The sequence below is a fragment of the Aphis gossypii genome, chromosome 1, assembly GCF_020184175.1.
Source record: "Aphis gossypii isolate Hap1 chromosome 1, ASM2018417v2, whole genome shotgun sequence".
Lineage (NCBI taxonomy): Eukaryota > Metazoa > Arthropoda > Insecta > Hemiptera > Aphididae > Aphis > Aphis gossypii.
This window is the reverse complement of record NC_065530.1, coordinates 20,888,292-20,915,766: the sequence shown is the minus strand read 5'-3', so window position 1 is coordinate 20,915,766 and position 27,475 is coordinate 20,888,292. Positions and strand designations below refer to the sequence as shown.

The window sequence follows — 27,475 nt, the reverse complement described above, 5'->3', positions numbered from 1 at the left end:
ATATGAAGGGCCAAATATTAATTAATTGTTCTCTTTATCTAATTGATCTACAGTAATGAGTTATGATTATTTTCACCTAATTTTTTGTTATTAAGCTGTCCATTGAGAAAAAAATTTAATTATAAAAATATTTAAACAGTTATTATTATTGTAATTTTTCAATAAAATGTAATTTATTTTATACGTCATGTTTCTAAGTCACTTGATATTTATTAGTTGTTTAAATTTAAAGTAACTAAATAATTGAAAATACGAAGTATAATATCTATTATATTCGCAAAGTATAAACTAATATTATTGAATTAAGTACTTGAAAGGAAATTCAAAATTTAATTTCGGATTATAAAAAATAATATACATTGTTTATACAGGATCATTAATATGAGTACAAATACCTAAAAATATCAATGATAAAAAGTCAATACGCTTTCTTGATAAATTAAACAAATATATTCATATATCCCAAATATACTTCTAATATTTTCTATGTAATATTATATATTGAATTTCATTGTTCCAAATAAAATGTTATTTTTTGTATTTTTAATAGATATACAAACACAATATTTCATTATACTATTCATTTTAAATTTGAATACAATTTTGTCATATTAATGTATTTGTTGACTAATTTTAAAAATTAAACGTCTGTTACTGAAAACGTATAGGTATTATCATAAGATAATTATTTAAACAGCACCATATACAACCGTACATGTTTCAAGCTTTTAACCAAATATTTAAAATATCAATCTAGTTTAAAATAAAAAAAATATATTATACTCGTATTATACCATTATAGAATTTTACTGTCATGTTTGTAAAAATAAATAATTCAGTTGAACTATTTCTATAATTGTTTTTTTTTTCATTTAGGATGTAAGTAAGTTTCTGATAAAATATTAATTTTTTTTTTTGCTTGGATATTATAATTAAAAGAAACCACTATGTCTGTATCAAATTTTGTTTCAGAACTATTGTTTAATTATTTTGTTCTTCTTGTTGTTATTTTTAATTTTCAATTGTCTATCCATATTTTATTACTCAAAAGTTCAATGATATCGTTCAGCTGTTAACTAGCTAATTGATCTTGTGGAAGTTTCTTGTCTGTTCAAAATAAAAATGTAACGTAACTATTAAATTCAATAGTTTTAACTGTTTTATTATATTTGATAATAATGATAATAATAATAGTAATAATAATAATAATAGTAATAATAATAATAATAATAATAATAATAATAATAATACACAATAATAATATAATAATAACAATGATAATTAGAATAAGAAAAATAATAATACAAATAATAATAATAATAATAATAATTTTCAATGCTATTTAAACAATTATAAACTCTATAGCGAGAATAATAAGTTTATATTAACCATAGCTGTAAATATAACTTTTATTTATAATTCTAATATTAAGATAAATACATTTTTGTCAATATAACAATTATTTTTATTAAATTGCCTAGATTAAAATGCATTGTTTTTGTCGGAAATTCAAACACATTTCACTTATGTTTAAATAAAATTTGTAAAAACATATTATCCTATTAATATATTTTTTATTTTTTTAAATAGGAATAAATGGAAGACAATATAATAATAATATACTAAAAATATGAATTATACAACTTGTAACAGTATCAATGTGATTGAGTCATTTTAAAAACAAAATAACGTGAACTTAAAGACTAATAGGTGTGTACATCATGATTTCGGTAATTTAGAATTTTGGAATGAACTAAATATAAATGTAATTATTCTTAATCTTGAGTTCTATAATCAAATATCATAATAAACATATTTGTTTTAAGTATTGAAAACTGTTTAGTTATCAAATATGTTTGTATATGTACATAGAATTTTACTATAAGTACTTACACTAACTGCTATTAGGGCAGGTATTATTGTTTCTACTATATCCATCAGTAGTATTCGTAAAGATATAATAAATTAAAAAAGTCTAATTTAGAATATAATTCGTACAAAATACTAGCGATAAAATATAGAAATGTATTTTCTCAATATTATTTTGTTTTTTCTTAATGTCATAAGCCTTAATAAATTATATACAATGGACTTAATGTTAATTGAGTAAAATTGAAAAATAAAATATCAACTACCTAATATTTTGTATGCTTAGAATATTTTGTAGCTATTTTGTTAACAATTTTTTTTTTATAATATTAGGACAATATATTAGTATTTAATCCAGTATGTATACATATATATATATATATATATAATAACTTTGTTTAAATATATATATACATATATATATATGTATATATAACAATCATTTGAGGCTCAAGCGTTAATGTCCTCTTTGTGTTTTTGGACCCACAATAAAGCGAACGGAATAATATAGAGTTCGAATCGTTTTTTAAATTTATTTTAACACAAAAATTATACATACAATTATATTTTGTTCTCAAATTTGAAGCACGTATTTTATACATAAAATTAAACATTATTATGAATATTTTAATTAATGGGATGCAATCAAACTTGCGCTTAACTTTATCTACATGCATGTAATAATATTATACTGGAAAACAAAAACAAACAAAAACCACAGAAGAAATTTTCACACCAAACCATACACTTCTTTGAGTAATAATAGATTATACTCTGCTACTATGCGTGTAAAACGTTTTAGGTACCTGCCCATATTCATTTATTTTACTTTTTGTGAATTGGCACTATTTACTTTGAACATAACATTAATATGATTTTTGTTTCCTTATAAAAATGTTTATAAATAAAATAACAAGTGATTATTTTGGCAAATATAATACATTAAATGGATTCGGTTAGTCTCATAAAATATTAAAAGACTTTATAGCTGTTCATATTTCGAATTTTAACCGATAGATATTTTCATTTATATTTCGAATATTTAGATAATAATAAAAAAAAAAATATTTATTTTTAACAATTAATAACTTAGGTATAGAAAATAGAATTATAAAATAAAAATATGTAAGAATCGTATTATTATATATTCTTAACTCTCATAAATATTTTTTTAATAATTTGAATTATTAGTTAATAGGTTAATATTGTAGTTATTTTATTCATACCTATGCGTGAAAATATTAAGAAAATGAATTATTTTATAATTATCATACATGTAATAATTTCAAAAATGAAATTTATTCCATGCCTAGGTATTGATAATGAAGATATTCTAGACACACTATAAACAAAAATACTTAATCTAGTCCTAAAATAATCACCTGTATTTGACCACTCCATATTAAGGTTTTGTTATTTATTTTAATAAAATTTACCAAATATAATATAATATTTATGTGAATTTCCAATATTAATTTTTAATCATTCTTTTAGTCAATTCTCTTGACTTCTCTTTTTTTTCTGTATACTTTATTTCATAACAATAATAATTATAAATTATAATAAATTCAATCACAATAACACGTTTAAAAATAATATTGACATTTAAAATTATTCACTTAGTGGGATGTATGAAATATATTTCTGTTATTTTTGGCATTTGCGTAAGTAAATAAAGGTTACACTGAAAAACTAACATTCAATGGATGTAAACATTGTGATGGGATACGTGATCGGGAACATGGATATTTCACATAACCAGAATAACCCGTTATTTTTGTGTCTCTAAGGATGTACCTGTACAGTGTGAAATGAAGGTAAACAAATCGGCTACCTATCCCATGGTTTTTGGAAAATTAATTTTCAATACCAGAAAAATGCAAAATATTTTTAAAATGAATTTACTATCGTTATTATTGGTGTATTATTTCATATAGAAATTGTGTGCAAAATTCAAAACAAAATAAAGAAACATAATATGATTTCTATTTGAGTTGTTATTATTATTGCTTTTTCTTTATACAAATAAACCAACACGAGAGATATATAGTGACGTGTTTCGCATGAATAAGTGTTAACCATATTATTCAACCATTTTTATTTCACTAGGATATTATAAAACTGAAGCAAATAAACAACTGAGGTATAACTGGTCGGATAACATGCATAATGCACGTATAATATGTACACATTTAAATTGTCAAATAAACATATTTTTCTACACGTCATGTTCCACATTGTTACTTGGTATATGTGTATACAAGTAATCTTTTAATAAAAATGTTATTTAACGATGTTAATAATTTATCATATTTCTGTTAATCGTAACACGTTTATAATTGATCAACATCAGTCAGGATGAGTTTGAAATTCTTTTTTGATTGTCCGTGTTTTATATGAACAAAATTAAATTATTAAAATAAAAAAATATGGATTGTTATAAGCTAAAAACAATAGACTTATAATAAAATTATAAAATATAAATTTAAAAATGCAATATTAAACACTTCGAAGTAAGTAGTTTTGAACTAAAAATGGACTAGTCAATTTGATTTTAATTTAAATATAATATATTATGTTTAAGTTACCTAATTAGAAAAATGAATTTATTTATGGTTAAACTATATAATTCGATAATTCAATAATTTGTAATAAAGTATTCGGGATTAATTTAAATTTTAAATTTAGTATTTAATAAATTGAAGTATTTATAATATGTTTTACACGTATCAATCAAATATTTAGGTACTTGGTGAATATTAATAAATAATTTATTTAAATCTCACATTATATGCCTTAAAACAATTTCAACGTTTATTATAAACATTATTTAATTATAATATGTTCATTTTATTTGTACACTGCGATTGTATATGTTATTATTTTTGTGTAATGTATTATTAGAAAACGGAATTCTGAGAATTTTCAAAAATAAAACCGTGTTTATTATAGCCTATAAAAACATGCAATTTATCTAAGTGCACTGGGGGTTTTTCATTAATATCCTGTATTAAAATAAATTCTTAATATGTGTTCATACTGAAACTATCTTTATAATTTCAATATTTAGAACTTTGAAAAAAAAAAATATGAATATAATTTAACAATATTTTGAAATACTTATTTTGTATTATATTTAGTTTTGAAATATTATGTCGCTACTTGCTATTTTGTTGGACTATGCGGAAATATCATTTTATATAATAGAATAGGTTACTGTTATTTGATAATATTTATTAGAATTTTGTATTACGGTACCTATTTAAATAAACTATAACAAACATTTTTAAATTTCTATAAATGGAATTTGTGCTAAATAATACACTCAATGTTGTAATGTGGAATTTAAGTAGGCAAACATTGAACATAAATAAATATTTGCTAAATATATTTTTATCGGATATACAATTAATTATATTTTAATAAATTCAGGAGTAAAAAATTGAATTTTGAACTATTAGTTAAATTGTTATATTATTAGATTTAGAACAAAACTTTTTTAGCTCAAATTTATAACTTGTATTAAAATTATTATTACCTATTTGTTAATTTTTAATAAGCTTATACTATTTGAACTCAATTCATAATGTTTTATTCAAAATAATACTTTTTTATACATGCATTTAATCTTCATCTATGTTAGTGCACGATGTTATAGATTTTTGTTATTAGTTAAATTGTAGTTTTTTTGTAATACTAGATAAAATTCAAAATATATGTTAATGTTATAAACATTATAAAATTATATTTGGTTTTTAGTTAAGCGGTTTATATTAATATTGTTTTGTTAAAATGGAAAATTAAAAAAAAGTTTAAATACACGTGCATTTTATTGACGATTTTATTTTGTAGATTTTTCGTCGTAACTCGTAATCCAAGAACCCAATTTTTACATGGAATGGCTTTTTCGATTACTCCACATATTACTTTATAATACCAACGTCGAATACCGACTACGTTTTACACGCATAACTATAACACGTGTGTGTACATTAGTGAGTATGTGCAGTGTTCATTTAGAATTAGTTGCGCAATCTGCCTGCCTGCGGTTGGTGTTGAAATGTCGAGTGTAGTAGTTGTAAAGGTATTAAAAAAAAAAAAAAAAAATATACATAAATATTTTTTTAATGTAATAATTTGTTGAATTCCGCTGCGGAATTGAGAAAAGTTTACTGATTCATTATTCATATGTTTGATCGCAAGTCATGGTTTTATCATGACGGATGCACAATTCACTTTTTGTATTTGAACAGTGTTCGTTCACACCCCGTACGTGTCTATGGGCGCTTAGGGGGGGGGGATGGTGTGTGAAAAAATCAGTTTTCTGCAGATATTCGACCGTATTTCACGTACCTATATAATAGTATAATACAATGATAAATAATAATAACGATGATAACAGTAATAACAACAATATTATAATAGTACGCGTAGGTAATAATAATAATAATAATAATAATAATAATAATTAATGATGATGTCGATTACGAGAGAAACGAGAACGAGAATACGAAGGATACAAAGAACGAGTAGATATAAGAAGAAGAGACGACACGTCGAGACGTCGTGTCGAATAGGATGACCACCGGGCGGGCCGCCAGTCGTACGACGAGTGGTGCGCGACGACGACGGTTTCATCATTTGAACAGCACGCGCCGGAAGCTGCGCCGGAAGTCCTTGTTGAATATCGTGTATATGACCGGATTGATGGCCGAGTTCATGTAGCCCAGCCAGAACGCGATGGCGAAAGCCTGCGGCGGTATGTAGCACACCGGACACAGCGGCTTCAGTATGTACATGAAGAAGAACGGAAGCCAGCACGCGATGAACGAGCCCATGATGAGGCCGAGTATGAGCGTGGCGCGCTTCTCCTTCTTCCGGGCGATGCGCCGCTTCTCGCGCTCCGGGTCACGCGGTTTGGGCCGCGGCTGGCACGGCGCCGCCGGGTCTACGGCCGGGCCGCCCGCGTTCGCGGCACCGGACCCGTACTGATGGTGATCGACGCCGCCGCGGCACGCCATGGACACCTTGCCCGTGTCCAGTATGTCCCGTTTGGCCTTGGCCGACGCCGCCTTGGCCGACTTGCGGCCGACGCCGAATATGGGCTTGCACAGCCGCGACTTGACCGGCTTGACGGCCCCGCACTTTTGCACGTTGCCCGAGTCCGACGACGACGGTTCCAGTTCGCTGACCATGTCCGTGTCCACGGCCACGCTGGACGCCCGGCACCGGCCGCCGCCGCCGGCCAGGTCGCCGTTGACCGTCAGCCGGCGGCTGCCCTGCGTGGTGAACACCTTCAGCGTGTCCTTGTCGCCGTCCTTGCTCACGTCGCTGGTGCTCGCGTCGCTGGCGTAGTCGCATGCGATCACCGGCAGCGTGGTGTTGACCGGCGTGGCGGGCGGCGACCGGAACGCGGTCAGCGGCACGCTGGCCGGCGACGGCCGCGTGATGAAGCTGGTCGTCTGCGACACGGTGGACGGGCTCTGCGCGGCCGCGGCCGCGGCGGCGGCCGCCTTCGCCGCCTTGGCCGCCCCCTTTTTCGGTTTCGACGGCGGTTTCCGGATGCCCCGCCGCGCCCGCGCTTTGGCCGCGAAGTATATCCGGATGTAAACGAACACCATGATGCACGACGGTATGTAGAACGAACCGAGTGCCGAGTATATCCGGTATCCCAAGTCCTCGCTCAGCTGAAACACACAAAAAACGTGGACGTGTCCATTATTCTCGTTGCGTTCACATAATATTATTATCTTAGACTATCAGCGTCATTGGGTACGCGTAACAAAAGTGTTTAGGACACAACATATTATTACAATATTAGTTTAACCGAAATACATATAGGTACCAGAAAATTCCCTTGGTGGTCGAGTGGATACTACCCTCTATTACGTCATAATTACCTAAATTTTTGTTCTATTTTATCGAACTTAAACGGTCTATGATGATGTATCATAGGTTTATAACAGTACTATAATAAATTTACAAATCGTATTTTGTTCGTTATTTTTCATTGACAATGACTCCATTGTAATTTGTAAGTGTACAATTACATTTGAAGACTGACATAAAAATCATTTCACCTATTTTAAATTATGCATTATTTATTTTACTTTAACGCGGTGACTGTATATTTCTAATTTTTGGTTTTATTAAAACATTTTGTGGTGTTAAATACATTTTAAGACACTTGAACCGGGTGTTTGTACTTAGATACTTATTTTAACGTATCTGATAACTATATTATGCACATAATAATATTATCTACATATTAGTATACTATATGAGTCTGCTGCACAAAATAATAGTGATTGGACCTCTCTTTTCCACAACAATTTGACCGATAGCGTTGTCTCGTTTGAGCATATAGTGTATCTGCACGACTCAGCAGTGCATCCATCTATGTTTTTAATTATTTACATGAGTTCATTGTAATCGTAATTCGTATAATAAGTTGTTTCTAAGCTCCTTGACATTGATCGAAGAGTCATGGTAACATTGCTTTTTACAATAGACTACTATATTAAGACTTTAGAGTAGAGAAGTACGTTAATATAATAGAAGTCTGTATTGCTCTTAAGTTGTGAAAAAAAGATTTCTTAATTTATTTCATACTCATATAACATTTGGTAATGTGGTTTTGTGTTTTAAATTGTAAGAAATCATATTGTAAAATAAAAATATAAAACTTTTTTTTTACCAATAAATAAAGATAAGTATATAATTGGATTATTCATTATTGGTTTAAGTTATCATTAGTTTATAATAGTTTTTATTAAGTTGATACCTACTTGAAAAATTGTTATTGTATTTTAATATAATATGATGAATGGTTAAGTAAGTGGTAATCGATTATTGCAATAATTATCGACAGGGCTAGAAGTTAAAAAAAATGTTGTCTTCTTGCTAACTGTGACTTTGAATGTGTTTTAATAAATCAATATAACACGTTAAGTTATGTTAAATTAAGTAAAAAATAATATTTCATAATACATATATTCATCAACTACAAAGTTCGTAGTTTATATACATGATAATACAAAATATTATAGGTCCGTCCTTAGTCAACCGAAAATATCGCACTGCCAGAAAACTTTTGGCTTGAGAAACATATAGCGCGTGTGTTATACAAGTTTTCTATGATACTGACGCACATGAGTACTGTTTGAATATCACAGTTATCTGAATAAGTTTTCATGAAGTGAACGCGATGTTTTCTGCAAAAAAAATATGCTGTAAACTAACCAGTCTACAAGATTTTAATGAGTAGAGTATACGAACTAAAATTTCTCGTCTGATACTGACAATTGAAATACTCCAAAAAGTGTATTATAATATGTAACAATCTTTATAATATTACATTTATTTTGAGATTGTTCTAATAAGACTAATAATAATTGTAATATTTTAAAAGTATACCGAATATGATTATGGTCGATGAAAATAATGTGTTAGTCTCAAACAGTGATGGTTAATACATTTTCGTAGGTAAAAGTTATAATAGTAAGTCAATATAGTAATATGTTGACAGAATATTATGTAGGGAATAAGGGGAATTTTTTTTATTGCATTGTGTTGTACATGTAGGCAAATATGGAACTTTGATATTGTATTAAACATATTTTAAATATCCTAATTCAAGTAATGCTATTTAATTATTATATTATTAATTTTTTTTTATGTTTCATTACTAGATACCAACTGACTCACGCCACATCATTTAATATACACTACATTTATTATAAAGTTTCATAAATAAACAATAATAATAATGATGATTTCCTTAGACACCTAACGGTACATAAAAAGTATGTAATTATAATAAATTAATAAAATGCGTATTCTAATTCACCACTAAGGATAACCTCTTATTGGTGATATAAGATTAGTAATGCGAGTAAAAATAAAGGGTTATAATAAAATAAGCCTAATGCTAATAATACTTACAGTGAAGGAACTTGGAAGTACATATTTATTATTAACAATTTTGCTATTATAATATTAAGTTGATTAAATAAATTCGTGTCACGTACACTTAGTTCATATATTGTTTGTGCTATGACTTAACTATACTATGACGGATTTTTCCTGTTGTATGTAAGATTTGAAGTTTATGATATGTATTAGAGCTTTATAAGTTTAGACCTACTCGAGAAAAATACGGACTTGTTTTTAATGTTTTAATAGTAGGCATCTCTATATTATTTTTCTGTCGTGTATTATGTACGTTTTGGTTTAAAGCTAATAAGATTCAATTTGTATGTATAATAAAGAGCATTTCTATAAAATAGCAGTTGTTGTACTGATAAGACGTTTAAGTCTTTGAATATTTATATTGAAGAACACGTTTTGGATTTATTTAATATTATTTTAATTATGTTTTTCCGAGCCCTTTGTATTTCATTACTTGTTAAAAAACCTAGACCATCAAAAGCAGTTATGCCATATCGCAGAACCATCTGAGTCATAGCAAAATTGCTCTCGAGTAATTAATTCTTATATATTTTTTTCATTTTTTTTTCTTAGTTTTTCGTAATTTCACACTTATGTTATAAATTAAATATAAAATTGTCCCCAATAGTTATTGTAGTTTTGTCGCTTAAAATGATAGATATTCTAACTTGATGTAGTTTTCTATTAGTTGAGTATGATTTAAAAAAAAATTAATGGTTTTTATTACTTATCAATTTCAATAAATTTAACAAAATGTATTAGTGTTTTATGAGAGATACTACTAAACGCTTTTATGAGATCCAAAAAAAATCTTAGAGATTTATTTATCTTGTTGAGGTTTGTGTTAATATTCATTGATAGATGTACAAGGGCATTATTCGGTTCTAATTCTTTCTTGAAATTCATTGTGGGATTTTGGTAGGATCTCGTTTTCATTTAAATGGCTTTTATGAATATTTTTTAAAAAGTATTTAATATTCTAAAAGTAGGTGGTAGGTCTGTATTTATTAATTTCTGTTTTTCTGTTTTGTCCCCCCCTTTGTGTATTGGTGATACCTACTATGGCAAATTTAAACTAAATAAATACTTTATCCTAAATTATGTTCAAAATGTATTTTAAATTATTATTTATTGTTTCTTTATATGTTTTACTATTTTCATTGATAATACCATCTTTTTTAAAGGAGCCGATTCACCTTTCCCGAAAGAAATAATATTACTTATTTCTGTTTAAGTTATGTTTCTTAAATAAATATAGTTTAATGTGCATTTGGCAGGAAACTGATTTTTATACCCTGTTTTTAATATTATTTTTAAGGAAGCCAGTTATCTAAGAAAAGTGGCTGAATCTGAATACATTATCAGTTATTAATAGTTTTTTATAATTGGATTCTTGGAATTATGTTTTTATATTTAATCTATAGTTTTGAAAATATAACTGGGTTGACGTTGTTATGCCTTTTATTGTTGACTTTATCATTTGTGGGTTGTTATATATTATATTTTATTTTTATACAAAAATGTTGTTTTCATTTAATTATAATATATTATTTCTATACGTTTTGTATTTATTTTTATCAATAAAGAATTAGACAGTTGTCAGATAGTTATAGTATGTAGTTAATTATCTTAATTTTATTTTTTAATTAATCTGATAATACATTGACTTTGTTAGTTATATTTTGTTTTCCCATAAAATTTATAATTATTTAATAGATTATGTATAGTTTTTGTAAGTATTGCTAGCTTATCATTGAAAGTTTAATTTTTTGAAATCATTCCAATTATTTTAAGTTATTTACCTTAAATTCAAAAAATGTAAATTTTTATATAACTTATTATTAATATTGTTATTTTAATTTGTCATAGAATGATGTAATTGTAGAAATAACGGATCATTTTAAGTAATTAGAGAGTCTAACAACTGTTTCAAAGTCTCAGTGTCCTTAACGAATATATTATGATCAATACAACTATTGGCCGTGGGTTGAGTTGGGAAATTAATATTACTTATATTGATTGAAGCTAAAGAAATTTATTAAATCTAAATAAATTGTTGTTGAATTAAAAGTATCAAGTAGATTAATGTTTATATCTCCTTCCTATAATAATTATGGAATTTGTTTATAGCAATCAATTATATTGGTTATTATTGTGCTTATATTTGTAATAAATATGATTATGTTACTACTTTGGGATCTATAAACTGATACAAATCCATATTTTTTTTCATTAAATTTAATTGTTGTAAACAGGTAATTTAGTAATTAGTATCTAGTATTTTTAAATCTCTCATGGTATGAAGTATAATATTATTTCAAATAATATAACTAAACTTATGGATTTGCATATTATATTAATATTGAAAATAGCATCTTTGGAATTATTTGATTTAATAGTATTTTATCGATACTTTTCCTGAGTAGGTAATGACTTTGCTGTAATTACACTTACCTATATTATTTTTATTATTAAGTGCAATTTTAAGGCACTCGAATTCCAAACAGTTGTCTGAAATGCTCCTTGTATTTATATCCCTAGCTCATATTAAAAAGTATGTTCATATCGGAATGATAATTTAAAAATAGAGTTTTAATCTTATCTAGATATTTTATTGTTGTGTCACCTTCATCAATTACACCAAAAAGAAAGATAATTTCGGTTATTAATGATAATTAATACTGTACATTTCTTACTTTTATGAATATGATGTGAGCCATAAATAAGAACCTAATATTAAAACAATTAAACCAATATATAATATAATATTATGTATACCAATTTTTTCTAAAAAGAGTAAGCAATAAATAAGTTTTATAAACATTTTAAATAGTTATAGATCATAATTTCCCTAAGTATGCGAATAAACTTTATTTTGATGTTTTTTGATCATCCTTTCTGACAAGAATATTGGCGATGTTAATTCAAATGAAATTAGTTTATAATTGATTGATCTCGTCAAGTAGAAAATTATATTCTTTTTTGGTTTTTGGACATTAATATGTATATTATTTTGTAATTAGATTTTTCAACTGAATATGAAGCCTAAATTTTAACATTTTCACTTAATTTACACTTATGAGGTTTCTTTTCATTTAATTGCATCCAGTTTCGCTTACTTAATCACAGAAACTACATAACCGAATGTCGTCCCGATTTATACTGTGAAATTGTATTACTGTATTATTGTAGGTATTACTTGTATACAAATTTGTTGGCATAAAAATAATGAAAGTAAAAATAAAAATAAAAAATATTCACATTTTGAAAGCGATTAATTTAAAGTACATTAAAGAAAAAAGTAATTAGTGTTAAATTTAACAGTCAATTCAATGGCAGGTACCTAACGATAGTAATTAATCATCTGATTTTTTGTTTCCAATATATAATTACGAAATGATATGGCGTATGGCGTGTTAAAATAACTAAAACTTTACTGTTATATTATTTTCATAGACAATTATAGTATTGTTTATAAAATGAAGTAGTTTTCAAAAAAACAAAACATAATTTATAGGTTATCTTACAAAGCTTAAGTTTCCAATTTTATACATTCAAAAATGATATAATTAATATTTTAGTGTAATTTATTAAGTTCTCTTAAAATTCAGTCATTAAATTAAAAAAAAATCCAAAGATACAAATTATTTTAAAGTGAATAGTGAGGCAATATTAATCATACACTCTTAATTCTATATAGCATATTTCTATATCTTGAGTATTTATAAGAGATGATATTGTGGATAAAGGTTTTGAATTTATGTTTTATCAAAGTAATACAATTTTATTATATTTATCTGGAATTTCACAAAATACTTTTTGTTATATTTACTCTATAATAATTGTATAGCTATGTTGTAATTGATTGTTTGACTTACATAATATAATGATACAGTCACGTATAATACTTTTTACATTTTTTTTTCTAAAAAGTGTCCTATGGTGATAAAATAAGTCTGTACTGGTAAAAATAAGGATTCAGTTATTTATTTATACACAGATTTCTAAAGACTGAATCACTCACAAATATTTATATCCCTAATAGAAATAAAAACTTCATGAAAATTCTTTCTGTATTTTTGTTTACTTAAAATACGATGTGGTATTTCTTTTTTTACACTACTTCCCGCCCGAGCTAACTCAACGAGCCCGCTGCCCAGTTTTCTTGAAACTCGATAAACTTATTAATTAATGCGAAATAAACGAGAAGTGTTTTTGTAAAATAATAAACAACAAAGAAATTATTTACAAGTTTAAGACAAAAAAAAATAAAAAAAATAAATAAATTATTCCAAGTACTGCGTAGTGATGTTACTGGGATGACAGAGTTTAAACAGACGACTTTCGAAAAAAATTCGTCTGTAATGTAATTGAATTCGTTTTTATTGTATACAATTCTCAAGTATTTGAATGAAATCGAATTTGGGTAAAATCGAATCATGCTAAAACTAATAAATAGAGTACTTTGATTGAATCTCTATATTTATTTTAATCCATATATAAATAACAAGTTGTATTATTATTTATTATCCATCTATGCTCTCTTATAACAACAATAATATTATTACACACCTGCGCGAATACATAATCTCAATTGTATTGTAACCATGGGCGTTCTCAGACATTTTTCAAAATTAATTTTAAAAATAAATGAAATTTTTTTATATATTTTAATTATAGAACATTATTACAATTAGGTATAATAATTATACATTCAAAACAAATTTAAAATTCTAAGGGGCTGGCAAGTGCCCCTTGTTGCCCCTCACCTTAGAACGCACATGATGGTAACAATTATCATGTATTCGCAAATATAATATAAATATTTGAATTTCATTTTATATAAAATTAATGAGAATAGCGATTGCTGTCCTTCTACCTAACTGCAAAGGATGAACATTAGCGGTCATTGCTCAAAGAATAATTAATAAACAAATTGTTAGGTACCTTAATCTATTTCCATAATAAACAGTCATTATTTCTTTTATTAAATTGCTGTAATTGTTTTTTTTATTTTTATTTTATACTAATACAAAATACCTTGGAGCAGTAAACAATTAAAATTAGATTTATTTCATTTAAAAATAATATTTGCACGAACTAAAGAAATATGTACATAATATTTTTATTTGGAATTATATTTATTTCAAATTAATCTTTCGTGGTATGGTAATAAATTATTTTTGTTATTAATTATTGTTTAAAAGTCGACATCTTATGGTATTGTTAATATATTTTTTTTATTTGTTGTAAAAACCATTAATAACACATATTAATCATATTATATTGTGTTATAATATATTCCATAGTAATGATGTAGGTTATAACTTATTAGGTACTTATGACATACATATTTTAATTTATTTTCAATTTACTTTTTTTAATAATAAATATTATAAATTGTGATATATCATTAAGATTGTAGTTATAAGGAAATAAAATATTTATTTTTCCATAGTTTTGCTTTGTTTTTTTTTTTTTTTTTTTAGTGTTATAATTGTCACAATTGAAATATAATGATTAATTCTTATAATTTTTCTCTTATATCACATTATTCTAAAGAGTGAGGTTTGTTTTATATATTTGATAAACTGTTATTTATTATTTTTAAAGTGACAGCATAAATCATAAAAATGTATATAAAATATTCCTATGTAGATCTTGATGTATAAAAATATTACAACAATTTACTTTTACTTAATTTTTTTTTTCAATCTGTACTGTTATAATTTTGTATATATATAATGTACTTTCTTGAGCATTTGAAGATGTTTTTTAATCATTACATTATCCTCTTATTCTTATATATATATATATATATATATATATATATATACAATAAAGTAATGCACCCACATTTATCATCATATTGGTTTAAAAACTGTTTATATTGTTATTAAACTAGTTTTAGTTATTCAGCCTCAATGAGCAGTGACTATAATGAATCTTTTATTTTATCTCTGTACCTTATAAACACATATATAAAAATATGTTAGATAGATAAAAATTTTTGTTAATAAAATAACTTATTTATTAAGTTTCTTTAGAAATACCTTCTTTAGAAGGTAAATTTTGAATAAGAATAACATTTTGATAATATTCATTTTGTACACAGGTATCATATGATTCTAATTAAATATTATGTTATTTAATCCAGATTTTTTTAATTTAATATAACTTATATTATAATTTTGAACAGTTTACTCATTATTAAAACATTATCACAAAGAATTTACGGGATAATTATATCAAATAATTTCTTCTTAAACACCACGGCCAGTGATTCATTAAATATTATTTGTCTGTTTCAAATAATGATGACGAAGTTTAAAATTTTAAATTATGTATCAAAATTTTATTTTTAGAACTTATCAGTTTAGCAAAACATAAACTCATCTTTTATTACTATGTTTTTGTTTAAAATTATTTAAGTACTTAAATTGATTATTTATTTTATCGTTGAATTTTATTATGCAATTGTTCTTTATTTAGGTAACTTGAAAGCGTAAAAAGTATTACTGAGAAAATATTCTAAAAGTTTTCCAGTATTTTGTTCTTTACAAAATATACTTCTTTAATATTTTGTCCAAAGTTTGCAAGTCATAAAATTATTTTACACCTTCCTGATTAAAAGTCATTTTCCACGCCATTCAAGTCTGTGAGCAATTCTAAGCTTCTGTTTAAAATAATGATATTCTGGTTTTGTATCAGACCGAATATTGTTAGCCATTAAAATGTGCACAGTTAATTTTAACGTTGTTCAATGCTTGTGATAATCACCCCATGCAATTGGAGTCTATAATATAAATTATAATATTATTCTATAGTTTGTAGAGTACTATTAAGAGCTTTGTTCATCCCACTCAAACAATAAACAAGTGGTTTTGGGTTGAATTAATATGTGAACTGATTAATCACACAATATAATATATAAACTAGAAGAGAGTATATTCTTGAAATCATACAAATTGTATCAAGAAATTACATATACAGATAAAAATTTAAATACTTAAGGTACCTTTTTCATTTTAAGGATATAATGGGCTAACTTTCATATTTATTAAATTTTGTAATTCAATTATTATTATATTTCCGTTACTAAGAACACTAAATTATTAGATAATTATTATCACTTACAAAATATCTTCGTTGATACGGAAACCATAACGGAAAAATCAAGATAATATATAAAACAGTTTATAATGATATTAACATTTGTTTTATAAACGTATAACAAAGAATATTTTGAACTACACTACTATATAACTTTTACAACGTAAGACATTACTATTAAAATGTTTAGATAATACATTTGGTTTTATTTTAAACTTAAACCTTTAAAACTTAAGAAAATTATGAATACATAATATAGTCAAACATAAGTTTTAATTACCTACATAATAACATATCATCTGTACATTTTCTGTAATAATAAAAACAATTTGAAATGTATATAAATAGAACAAAAAAAAAAAAAAACTAAATTTGAAGATAGTTTTATACATCTGAAAAATTACAAATTATTTTATTATTTAAAATTCATATTTTTTATTTTATCATTAGATGTTTGGAATTTTGTTACTAAATGACTTTTACGTTTATTTATAAAGAATTCGAAACTTTTACATAATATATTACTACATTTTATTATACCCAATGACATTTTCAAAGTATTTAAATTTAATTTAAGCCATTGCCTAAATTATTAACATTTACTAATAATAAAATATATTTAGTTATTTATAGTTCAGATTTAACATAATTATCTAGTGATCTAACCTACTGTACAGTTGTAGATATCTACTTGCCTACTTATTTTGTTTTGGTTTTACCTGTTAATTTGAAAACTAGATACTTAGAATTGTTGACTTCTTAAAGTACCAACTAGATACAATAAATTTTCTACTAGGAATCATCCTAAAAGTTGAAGATAAAATAAATATTTATTGTTTAAAACAGTGTTGGTATACACAAACAATAATTATTATAAAAAAGAGAATAACCATTGTTAAACCATAAAATTCATCACTATCCATTCAGAATTTGAAATAACATTTTATATATTATATTGTATTATTCTCTATTATTAATATTAAATATAACAATATTATATAATATGATATTTTATACTCTTTATTATATTAATTTACATTTTAAATTATATATGTATTGACTGATGTGGCCCTATTATAAGTTTAGAATACTTCATTACTATAATATCCTTAATACAATTTTGGTACTACACAGTAAATAAGATTGTAATACGTTTTTATTTTTTTTTTTTATAATATTATTATACACATATTTTTATATTTGTGTACATAATATACAGTGAACCTACGTTGTACTTCTAACTTTTGACTTTATTTATTTTAATAATATGTAGAATAATGTTCACTGTGACACCGGCTTGACAACATAATAATTGTATTATTATTATTATTTTTTATGTCTTCCACGTCTGTATAGAAAATAATTGTTTGCCACTACTTCAGAATATGACGTATAGTCTGGTATTGTTTCCGTCGTTTTCCTTGCTACCACTATTATTATGAGAGACAATAAATTACGAAACTATGAACATTTTAATTTGATTTGAATCGTTTGAGAATTTTATTTATGAGTCACTCTGCAAACGGGATAGAGAACATTGAAAAATGGCGGAGTAAAAGCAGAATGAGTCGTGAAGGGAAAGTGTGAAAGAGAAAGAACGATTTAGTGATGCAGATGAGGCAAAAGAGGAAAAGAGATAAAGAAATAAAGATGTGGTGAAGAGAAGGTGCATGATGGGAGGGTAAGGATTATGGGATTGCCGGTCAGGAAATTCAAATTTAAATATTTATGAGTCCACTACTAGTCATCGTATAGCTGTGCCCTCCCCTTAACCCTTAACGGAAAAACTGATTGCGTCCAAGGCTATGCTGGCGTTTTAGTTAAAGTTGAGGCACCCTGTAGTCAATTTAAATGGTTTCATTAAAGATAATAATATAAATAATACTAAGTTAAATACGAAATACAAATAATGACCGATACTTTACTTCACATATTATAAAGCCAAATAAATGGAAGTCATTTAATGCATGATTTATTTGTTTTTTATTAATTTGATAAGTTTATATTTTTTATGTTATAAAGGTTTATTATTTCTAAATATACTCCATAAACTTTGCTAAAATTATATTTTCACGTTATCTTATGAAGCTTAAAAAAGATTTTAAATTATATGGAGATTATGTAATAATTTAATTTAAACATTAAATTGTCAAGTTTGATGAAAGTTAAAAGGAAATATCATATTTTGTTATTCTTTTCCTATATTAGTAAAGTTTCAACCTAACCCACGGAAAGTCAATAATTCAAATATTCACAACTTTCGCAGCCTTAAAATCTTCGCCTCCAGTCGTTTGAACTTTCAAATTATTGTTATCATAAGCTAGACTATTATTATTCAATTCAATGTTGTTATTAAGTTTTAATAATTATCATAATGATATTAAATAGTTCTCAAACTTCTTTTTAAAATATATTTCACCTTTTATAACCGAAAGAAAAATAATGTGAAATATTCAAGTATTATAATTTATTAATAAGCTTGTGTAATACTCATGTAATAGAGTATCTAATTACAAATTATATCATATCTTACGTATTAAATTAACGAGCCTTATGTTCTATCTCTTTCTATTGGCTTCTTGACCTACCCTTCAATGAATTATGACGATTGAAGCAACCGCACAAAACCAAATGCAAATAGTTAATTATACAATAACTAAAACTGATTAAATTTGACCCTTCCACATAGGATAAGATGATATATTGATACTATGTTTCGGAGACCACTAACGACTACATTCGTATACAAGATATAATACGCCAACCGGTGGCGGCAGTGGCACTCGTAACTCTGGGGAAAACTAAAATTCATTACTACTCTATCCTTTATGCCGTTGCTTCTTCAATTTCGAAAATTGATTAGACCTGTAGCAAACTCTGGTGATGTCAGCAGTGTCTGTTGCCCGTCGTCGCTTATACCATTGTCTAATCAAAATATATCTCGACTATTGGTCAGCCTCCAGAATTTTTGAAACGTATGAATATTTTAAGTAAAGTAAGTTTTTTAAAAGCAATACTTTATTATTTACTTTAAAGTAAAATTAATAGAAATTATATAATAAGAAACTCAGTTGAAATATTGTGTAATACTTATTCACCTGGCAATAATAAAGACGTGTATCGAGATCATAAACGATTACAAATTAATTAAAATATGTATCATATCATTACGATGAAAACTACACCAAATATTACATTTATTTTTCCTTTTCTTAATGTTTTATAACGTGTTATTTAACTTTAGTTCATTTTACGAGGAACTATAATAAAGAAATTAATATTTCACTAAGTAACTCATTGGTTGTAAATGTTATATGCATTATTCTCATTAAACTGACTATATAAGTTGTAATAAGTATACAAAGTTGAACTACTCGACGTAGTCGATGTATTATTTTCTACAAAATATTTTTTATTCAACCTTTAAAATCTTTAACAGATATGATATTTGTTTAAGTTATTTTTAACTTATTAAATTAGTTAATAAACAAATAATATATTTCCTATGTTTAATTATTATTATATAGTAAATATAAACTAAAATAAAATATAAAATATAGAGGTATTACTTAACGGAAATAATTCTAATAAAATTTAAATTAAAAAATATTTTTTTTTTTAAATAAACAACTATCCTTATTATATTAAATTGATATAGTAGAATATTTTGAACTTCATATTTAAAATATGAGGAACCTAAATTATAAATATGTAATTTATATTTTAATTAACATATGATATTTACATACATGTGTTACCTAAATAAATAGATTATAATCGTTGTTTTTAAACTAAAACACTACATTCGCTACATTGCGTAATTTGTTAAATTTATTAACGTTCGCATGAAAAATACTCGAAAAATAATATATAATTTATTAATACATTATAAATGCATATAAACAAAATAAAAAAATAAATTATATCTTTCAACAATACGTTCAAGAATATAATTAATGTAATATTTTAGATTTTATATTATTAAGTAACAGATAATTTATTATTGATATACACTTATGTTATATCTTGATATATAAAAATATTATATTTTTATACACTTGCTAAGAGTAATACTCTTATTAATGATTGAACAACAATATTTTAAAATAATTCATTTTTAAATAATTTTTGGAAGTTAAAATCCTTGCTTAAATATATACAAACAATAAAAGTTTTGACAAAAACTTCACAAAATTAATTTAAACTAGCAAATTTTACCGGTGATAGTTTTGAATTTGGATTTAGAATACCGCGAATACCACTATTTTGCACAAAGTTAGCTCTAAACTTTTTTTTGCAAACATAAATATATATAATATATGATTTTACATACGGCCCATTTTGAACGTTTTATATATTTTTTATATCCAAATAATGCATGTTTCATTGTATGTAGTGATATTAGGGTATAAATCTTCTCAAGATATTTGTATCACCTGACAAACAAATTTCGAAACGGCTGACATTTTTCATATACGAATTATGGTAAATGTCAAGCCGAAAGTTATTTGCTTCGATACTGCGGTTTTCTAGTATACAGTATCTATGCGTGTATAATAATAATAATAAAAATAGGTCACAGTCATATCCATTAAAATATATATATAAATTTTAATTCTGTGTGTTATTGTATAATTTAGTTGTATGCACAATAATATGTGTTTCAAATAGTAGACGTTTATTTTATTATATATATATATATATATTATAATAATATTTTATCATGATTTTTGTATAGTTTAACAATGTATCTTAAAAGTGTTACATTAGTCTCCTGTTAAATTTATTAAATTTAAGAAACAAAAAAAATATTCATTTTAACTTGAGAATTTGAACATAATAGTATATAATTATTATTTTCCATAAATCATAGACATTTAAGGTTAAGTAAATTTCATAACATTAAAAGCTGTAACTTTTAATGAACGATACAAATAGTTGAATTAAAACAAAAAAATACATTTATAAATAATTATTATTAAATATATGTGATGTACGCATTTAAATTATTTAAAATATTACAAAAATATATTATAATAATACTATATTGCAAGTCATATGAAAATTGATAAACTAATTTTACTGAATTATTTATATAAGTGTATTAGTTAATATGATTAAAATTAGTTAAAATTACAAATATTTTATTATCATAAATATATTATATTTTATTAAATAGATTAATGATATTATAGTATTACACTGTTTAATAGTAACTGAATCATTATTATAGATCGACTTTTCTTTATTCACAGAATTAACTATGCTGTTTTATAAATGAGATTTTGTGCTTCCTACATTATTGTAAACCGTTTATAACCATGAAAATAAGGCATGCTATTTACATTTTATTGGTCGAAAAACGTTTTTTGTCTTTAAAACTAAAACCGTTATGGATAAAACTAAAAGGGAAAAAAGACAATTAGTTTATTTTCGTATTTACTTCGAATATTATAATATGCATATAATAAATCAATATAATTAAATGCTGAATGTCAATTTATAAACTCTAAAATGATAAACAGAATAAACTCAATTTCTCAATTATTAATTAATTTTTGTTTTATTTTTTTTTTAAAACGAAGTTTTAACTTTGAAAACTAGATTATTTAGCCATGCATCGGTACACGGCACAAATACATTTTTAATTATTAGAATTATTTCCATACAAGACCTATAAAGTTACCACTTATAATCTATGTTTGACAACTTTAAGATTAACACGTAGATATACCTATTTATAATGACACGAACAGTTTTTAGTATAATATAATTGTAATAGTTATAATAATAATATAATATTAAGAGTTTTAGTTATTAAGTATATCTTGGCTATAGTAAATCAAATTTTTTCAATATTTTTTTTTTTTTTATGTGATCTCAACCTGTCTGCAATGGCTTATTTTTTGAATTCTCTCTCTGAGTTCATTGTATTGTCTGCATTCTTCGAAAATATGTTTTATTGTTAGCGTAGTACCGCACGACTGGTTTACTGTGAGGAGAGAGGTTGCTTCAAATTATAAAAAATGCACGGTTCAGTCTGTTATGTCCACATTTTTTTTTAGATCATTATACTTGAATTTCTGTTCTATAATTTAACTAATTGTTTTATTTAATTTAATATATTTATTTGGCTATTTAATATGTTTTCCAGTTGTATTCAGATTTTTTGTTGTTTTTTACGTTAGAGTTTAAGGAAACGTCAATGAATCGTATAACTTGTTTGGCTCGTTTAACTACATTATCATTGCTAGCTGTGCCAATATGTCTAGATATACGTAAAATTAATTGTGTGTTATATCTTATATTACATTCAAAATTGCATTATGAATATGTAATTATATATTACTAAAAAAAAAAAATACCTAAATTACAATGTTTTAAACAAAGCTCAATAATTTTTGTGTTAACTACATAAAGTTTATTAGTCTTATACTGCAAAGCATTGATGATATATCTACTGCTACTTCTTCACTACTTGTTCATAATACAATCAACTTTGTTGAAACATTATACTATAAATGACATAGCTAACCTTTAACAATGTTAACACTAATTAGTTCAACATTTATCATTATTATTTACTGATTCAAAGTTCATACTAATATTAGTTATGTGTTATATTGTATCTCGCTTTTTTACATTTTTGAAAAATTAAACATGATATTAATTAATAAAATGCCACACAGTTAAAAATGATTTAATATTGTAACATACATAAATATTGAGTATTTTTTTAGTATTAGGTATAAACTTAATTAGCATTATGAGAATATGCCTATTAAATGGTTTCTGTTGATTCGTATAATTTTTTTTCACGCTGCCAAACTATTCTTTCCTTATATATGTTATTAGCTTTTTTAATCATCTTTAATTTTATTGTGTAAATGATAAGAATTTATTTCTGTGAAATATGCATCAAACAAATAAAGTCTTAATAATATTATATTTTGTTACGTTAATCTGAAAATAAAATATTTATATTTGTTTTATCTGTACTAATAATAAGAAATATATTTGTCTTAGTATAATTTAATAAGAAAACATTAAGTCAGTCAGCATAATACTTCAATAAATCTTTGAATAATTATTATAAACTTATTAGATCATATTTAAAAAGAAAATTGTACATCAAAATTGAATTATTTAATATAATGACGTTAACTGTTAACTATAAATGCGTTTAACTTTCTATAACACATTTAAAATTAAAATAATATATTATGAAACGATATTTGAAAACTAATATTATAAAATTGTAATGTTTCATAAAAATATATATATTTAAATTATGTGAATTAATATATACTTTTTCATACTGAGCATATTCTGAATACAATTTAAGACGACATAAATATTATATTCTTAATCTTGAGAATATGTTGAGATTATGTGTGATTTTGAGGGTATTATAAATTTTTTTTAAATATTTCAAAGAAGTAAGTTATGGAGTTCATAGTTTATCTAATTTGAGCACGATTGTATAATAGACTAACACATAAAAAAAATGTTTTTAATAAGATAATTTTTTCTGACTCCCTATAACATTATTTTAGTTCATTTTTGCAGTATAGTAACTTGATTAGGAGAACAAACTTGTTAGATTTCACTATTTCAGTAAAAATAAAATAAGAATAGTCAATACATTTTGAAGTAGGTAACAGTATAATACCTTAAAGGTCACAAATCATGAATCTATATAACTGAAATAACACATATTATTATTTAAGTAATAAAACCAATACATTTTTTTATAATTTTTTTATTTATAAAAAAATGAATTAGAAAAATTTTGTTATATAAAACAAAAATTGTATTTCAAATAATATAGTTATTTTAAATTTTGTAAAATTACAATAAATAATCACGGTAATTCTTATTTTTTCATAAATTATTTTTATAATATAATACAATTTTTGTAAATACATATAACAACGGATACTAGAAATTATTTATTAAACAATAAGTGGATAAAACTTTGATTTTTGTGGTAGTAAATTAACAATAATAAATGTATTTACCATTTAATTATATAACTTTATTAATAAAGAAATGTAACATTATTGAATACATATTTTATGATTTTTTCTCGCAAATGCTCATTCTCAAACCAAATTTAAATATACAATTTATCCGAGAGAAGAATTGTAGTTATTTAAAATATCAGTAATATTCAATAGGCGTCCGATTAGAAAATGTCCACTACTCAACTTAACTATTTTAAAGAAACCAAAATACGTAACAATAACAAACTATGGTGAAAGTAATCTGTAATTTAACTTAATTTTAAAATTACGATTAGCAATTAATTTAGTTAGTTCAATAGTTTCATGAGGATATATTTAGTTCTGATCTCTCTTTTGAATTATTTCAATAAAAGTATTTAAAACTGTTTTGGAATATTGCACAAATAAAAACTTTTGGATTTAACATAAAGAAATACGATTGCCAAGTTATTTCTATGCTTAGTAATATAAATTTAGTATTATTATACATTTTATTTATCAGTATTATAGTTTTATTGAACTTTCCCAATTGATAAACTAGGTATATGCGTTGAAGGATATTCTTTTTTTACTTCCTAAACGTGTCTTCCTATTGTGCAAAGCTAAACAGAGAACTGCCATTTATAAGATATCTACACCAAAACCAATGTCAATCGTTATCTTGTTCAGTATTTTTTATCGGATGCCATACAATATATATACCTACTATGTATCATTCTATAAATAACATGAGTCAATAGTTTTGATCATTTTTATTCAATGCATACGGGTTCGTACAAACAAGATAATAGCACGCAAGTGCATAATAAATCACGATGACTTGTAACCAACATAGCTAAATAGTAAATACCAACGTTTGTGTATCAATGCACTACAACGTAGTGTAATACGTTTAAATTTTGAATTTTTCAAATATTATTTATAGTTTTTTTATTTTTATAAATTTTATTTGAATAATAATTTAAAATTAAGCAAAACCTAAGATAATAAAAGGAAACAATATAATATACACAATTTCTAACTGATACTGCAAAATGAACCTATTTAATTTAAATTTTTTATAGCCTTCATTGTAATTTTATTGTCAATACGTTTATTAAACTGAACCATGATTTTTTGTTGTATTATGTACATTTTATGCGACCTATGTTAACAGCACTATTATTTTTACTCTACATTATACCCCATTTTTTAGTTTTTGATGTTCAAATAATAATTAAATATAAAAAAATGTGTTGTTATATTTAGAATAAAGTTAAAAATATAAACATCTAGGGCATGTATCTCGAAAAACAACTTATAATTTAAAAAGTATATCACTTACACAAACTATGAATTCATAAATTACGTTTTCAATTATATAATAATTTAAAGTTGAATTATGATATATGTTATAATTAAATAACTTAATATTATCAATATAATATTTTCATATACTTCGTTCTGCTTATTTTATTTTCATATACTTTATAATTCTTTTAAATTTAGTATAATGTTCAATCCTTTAGAATTATATTTACTAAAAAAAAATTGTCGTTTATTTGGATACCAACACTTTTTGTAATATTGTATTGAAGAAATGAGTCAGCTTATGTGTTTCTGTGTGTTTTTATAAGAATGAATAATAAACAAATAGTAAAAAAAACTAAATAAATATTTGGGTGGTTATTTATGCAGTGAAAACCAATAGGATATCGAGCCCAGCACGTTCCAGAGAGGTTTTGTTTTTATATATATTGTCTGAAAAGTCAGTTTATGAAACGTTGATAAATAGAGGGGAAGCTTCTTTGCTTGTCTAGGTGGAGAAGAATTTGGTAGCTCTCCGACCGTTTGATTTATATGCCACCTTTTCACATACCCTTTGCGACTTTAAAAAATAAAACCTTATTCAGTCTTAAGCGTGTAAACGTGCAAGTCGCCGGCGTTAAATTGGATCGGTCCGAAATAAATATACGAGAAATCTGAAAACTAAAACGTCTATCTTTTTCCACTGTGGAGGAAGAATAAGTATAAAATATGAAAAAAAAATGTATACAAAACAAACCAAACCATATTGTATCTTCGTTGGTCCCTAGAGCTTTCAAACTAATACGCTCTGACGCCGAAAAATTCTAGTTATATTTGATATATTATTATACGTGTTAAAAGGGGTTTCAAAAAAATAAAAAATAATAACATACAAACGAGTAGAGAATCGTTGGTGATGGTAGTGATACAACAATGTAATCGGAATTAGGGTTTTCACGCAAAAATGCACGGTATCAAAATAAGAAACCGATTTTGTTTAGAAATTTGTCTGGAGATGGGAAAAATTCGAAGATGTGAAAAAACCCACATGGGGAATTTTATACACTTCCTTTTTGTTCTTATGTCAAAAAATGTTCGCATTTCGTGCTTGAGCGGATAGACATAGAGTTTAATCATCGCTTTTTGTTGTTTTAGTACTCTACATCGCACGGAGACAGCCACAAAAGAGAAATACTTCAATAAAGTGAGACGGAGAGTGTAAGGCAGAGATAATTTGTTTTTGTACAGGT

The 27,475-nt window shown here is 25.1% G+C and overlaps 1 protein-coding gene across 1 annotated transcript in view; it reads right to left on the bottom strand.

Moving 5' to 3' along the window:
* Window positions 1–1,682: 1,682 nt before the first annotated feature.
* Window positions 1,683–27,475, bottom strand: part of LOC114121299 (probable G-protein coupled receptor No18) — a 137,103-nt gene continuing 111,310 nt past the window's right edge. The window contains exon 3 of the mRNA XM_050198582.1: window positions 1,683–7,556. Within this exon, the coding sequence (XP_050054539.1) occupies window positions 6,507–7,556 (1,050 nt within the window). The 3' untranslated portion in view covers window positions 1,683–6,506. The remainder of the gene's footprint in view (window positions 7,557–27,475) is intronic.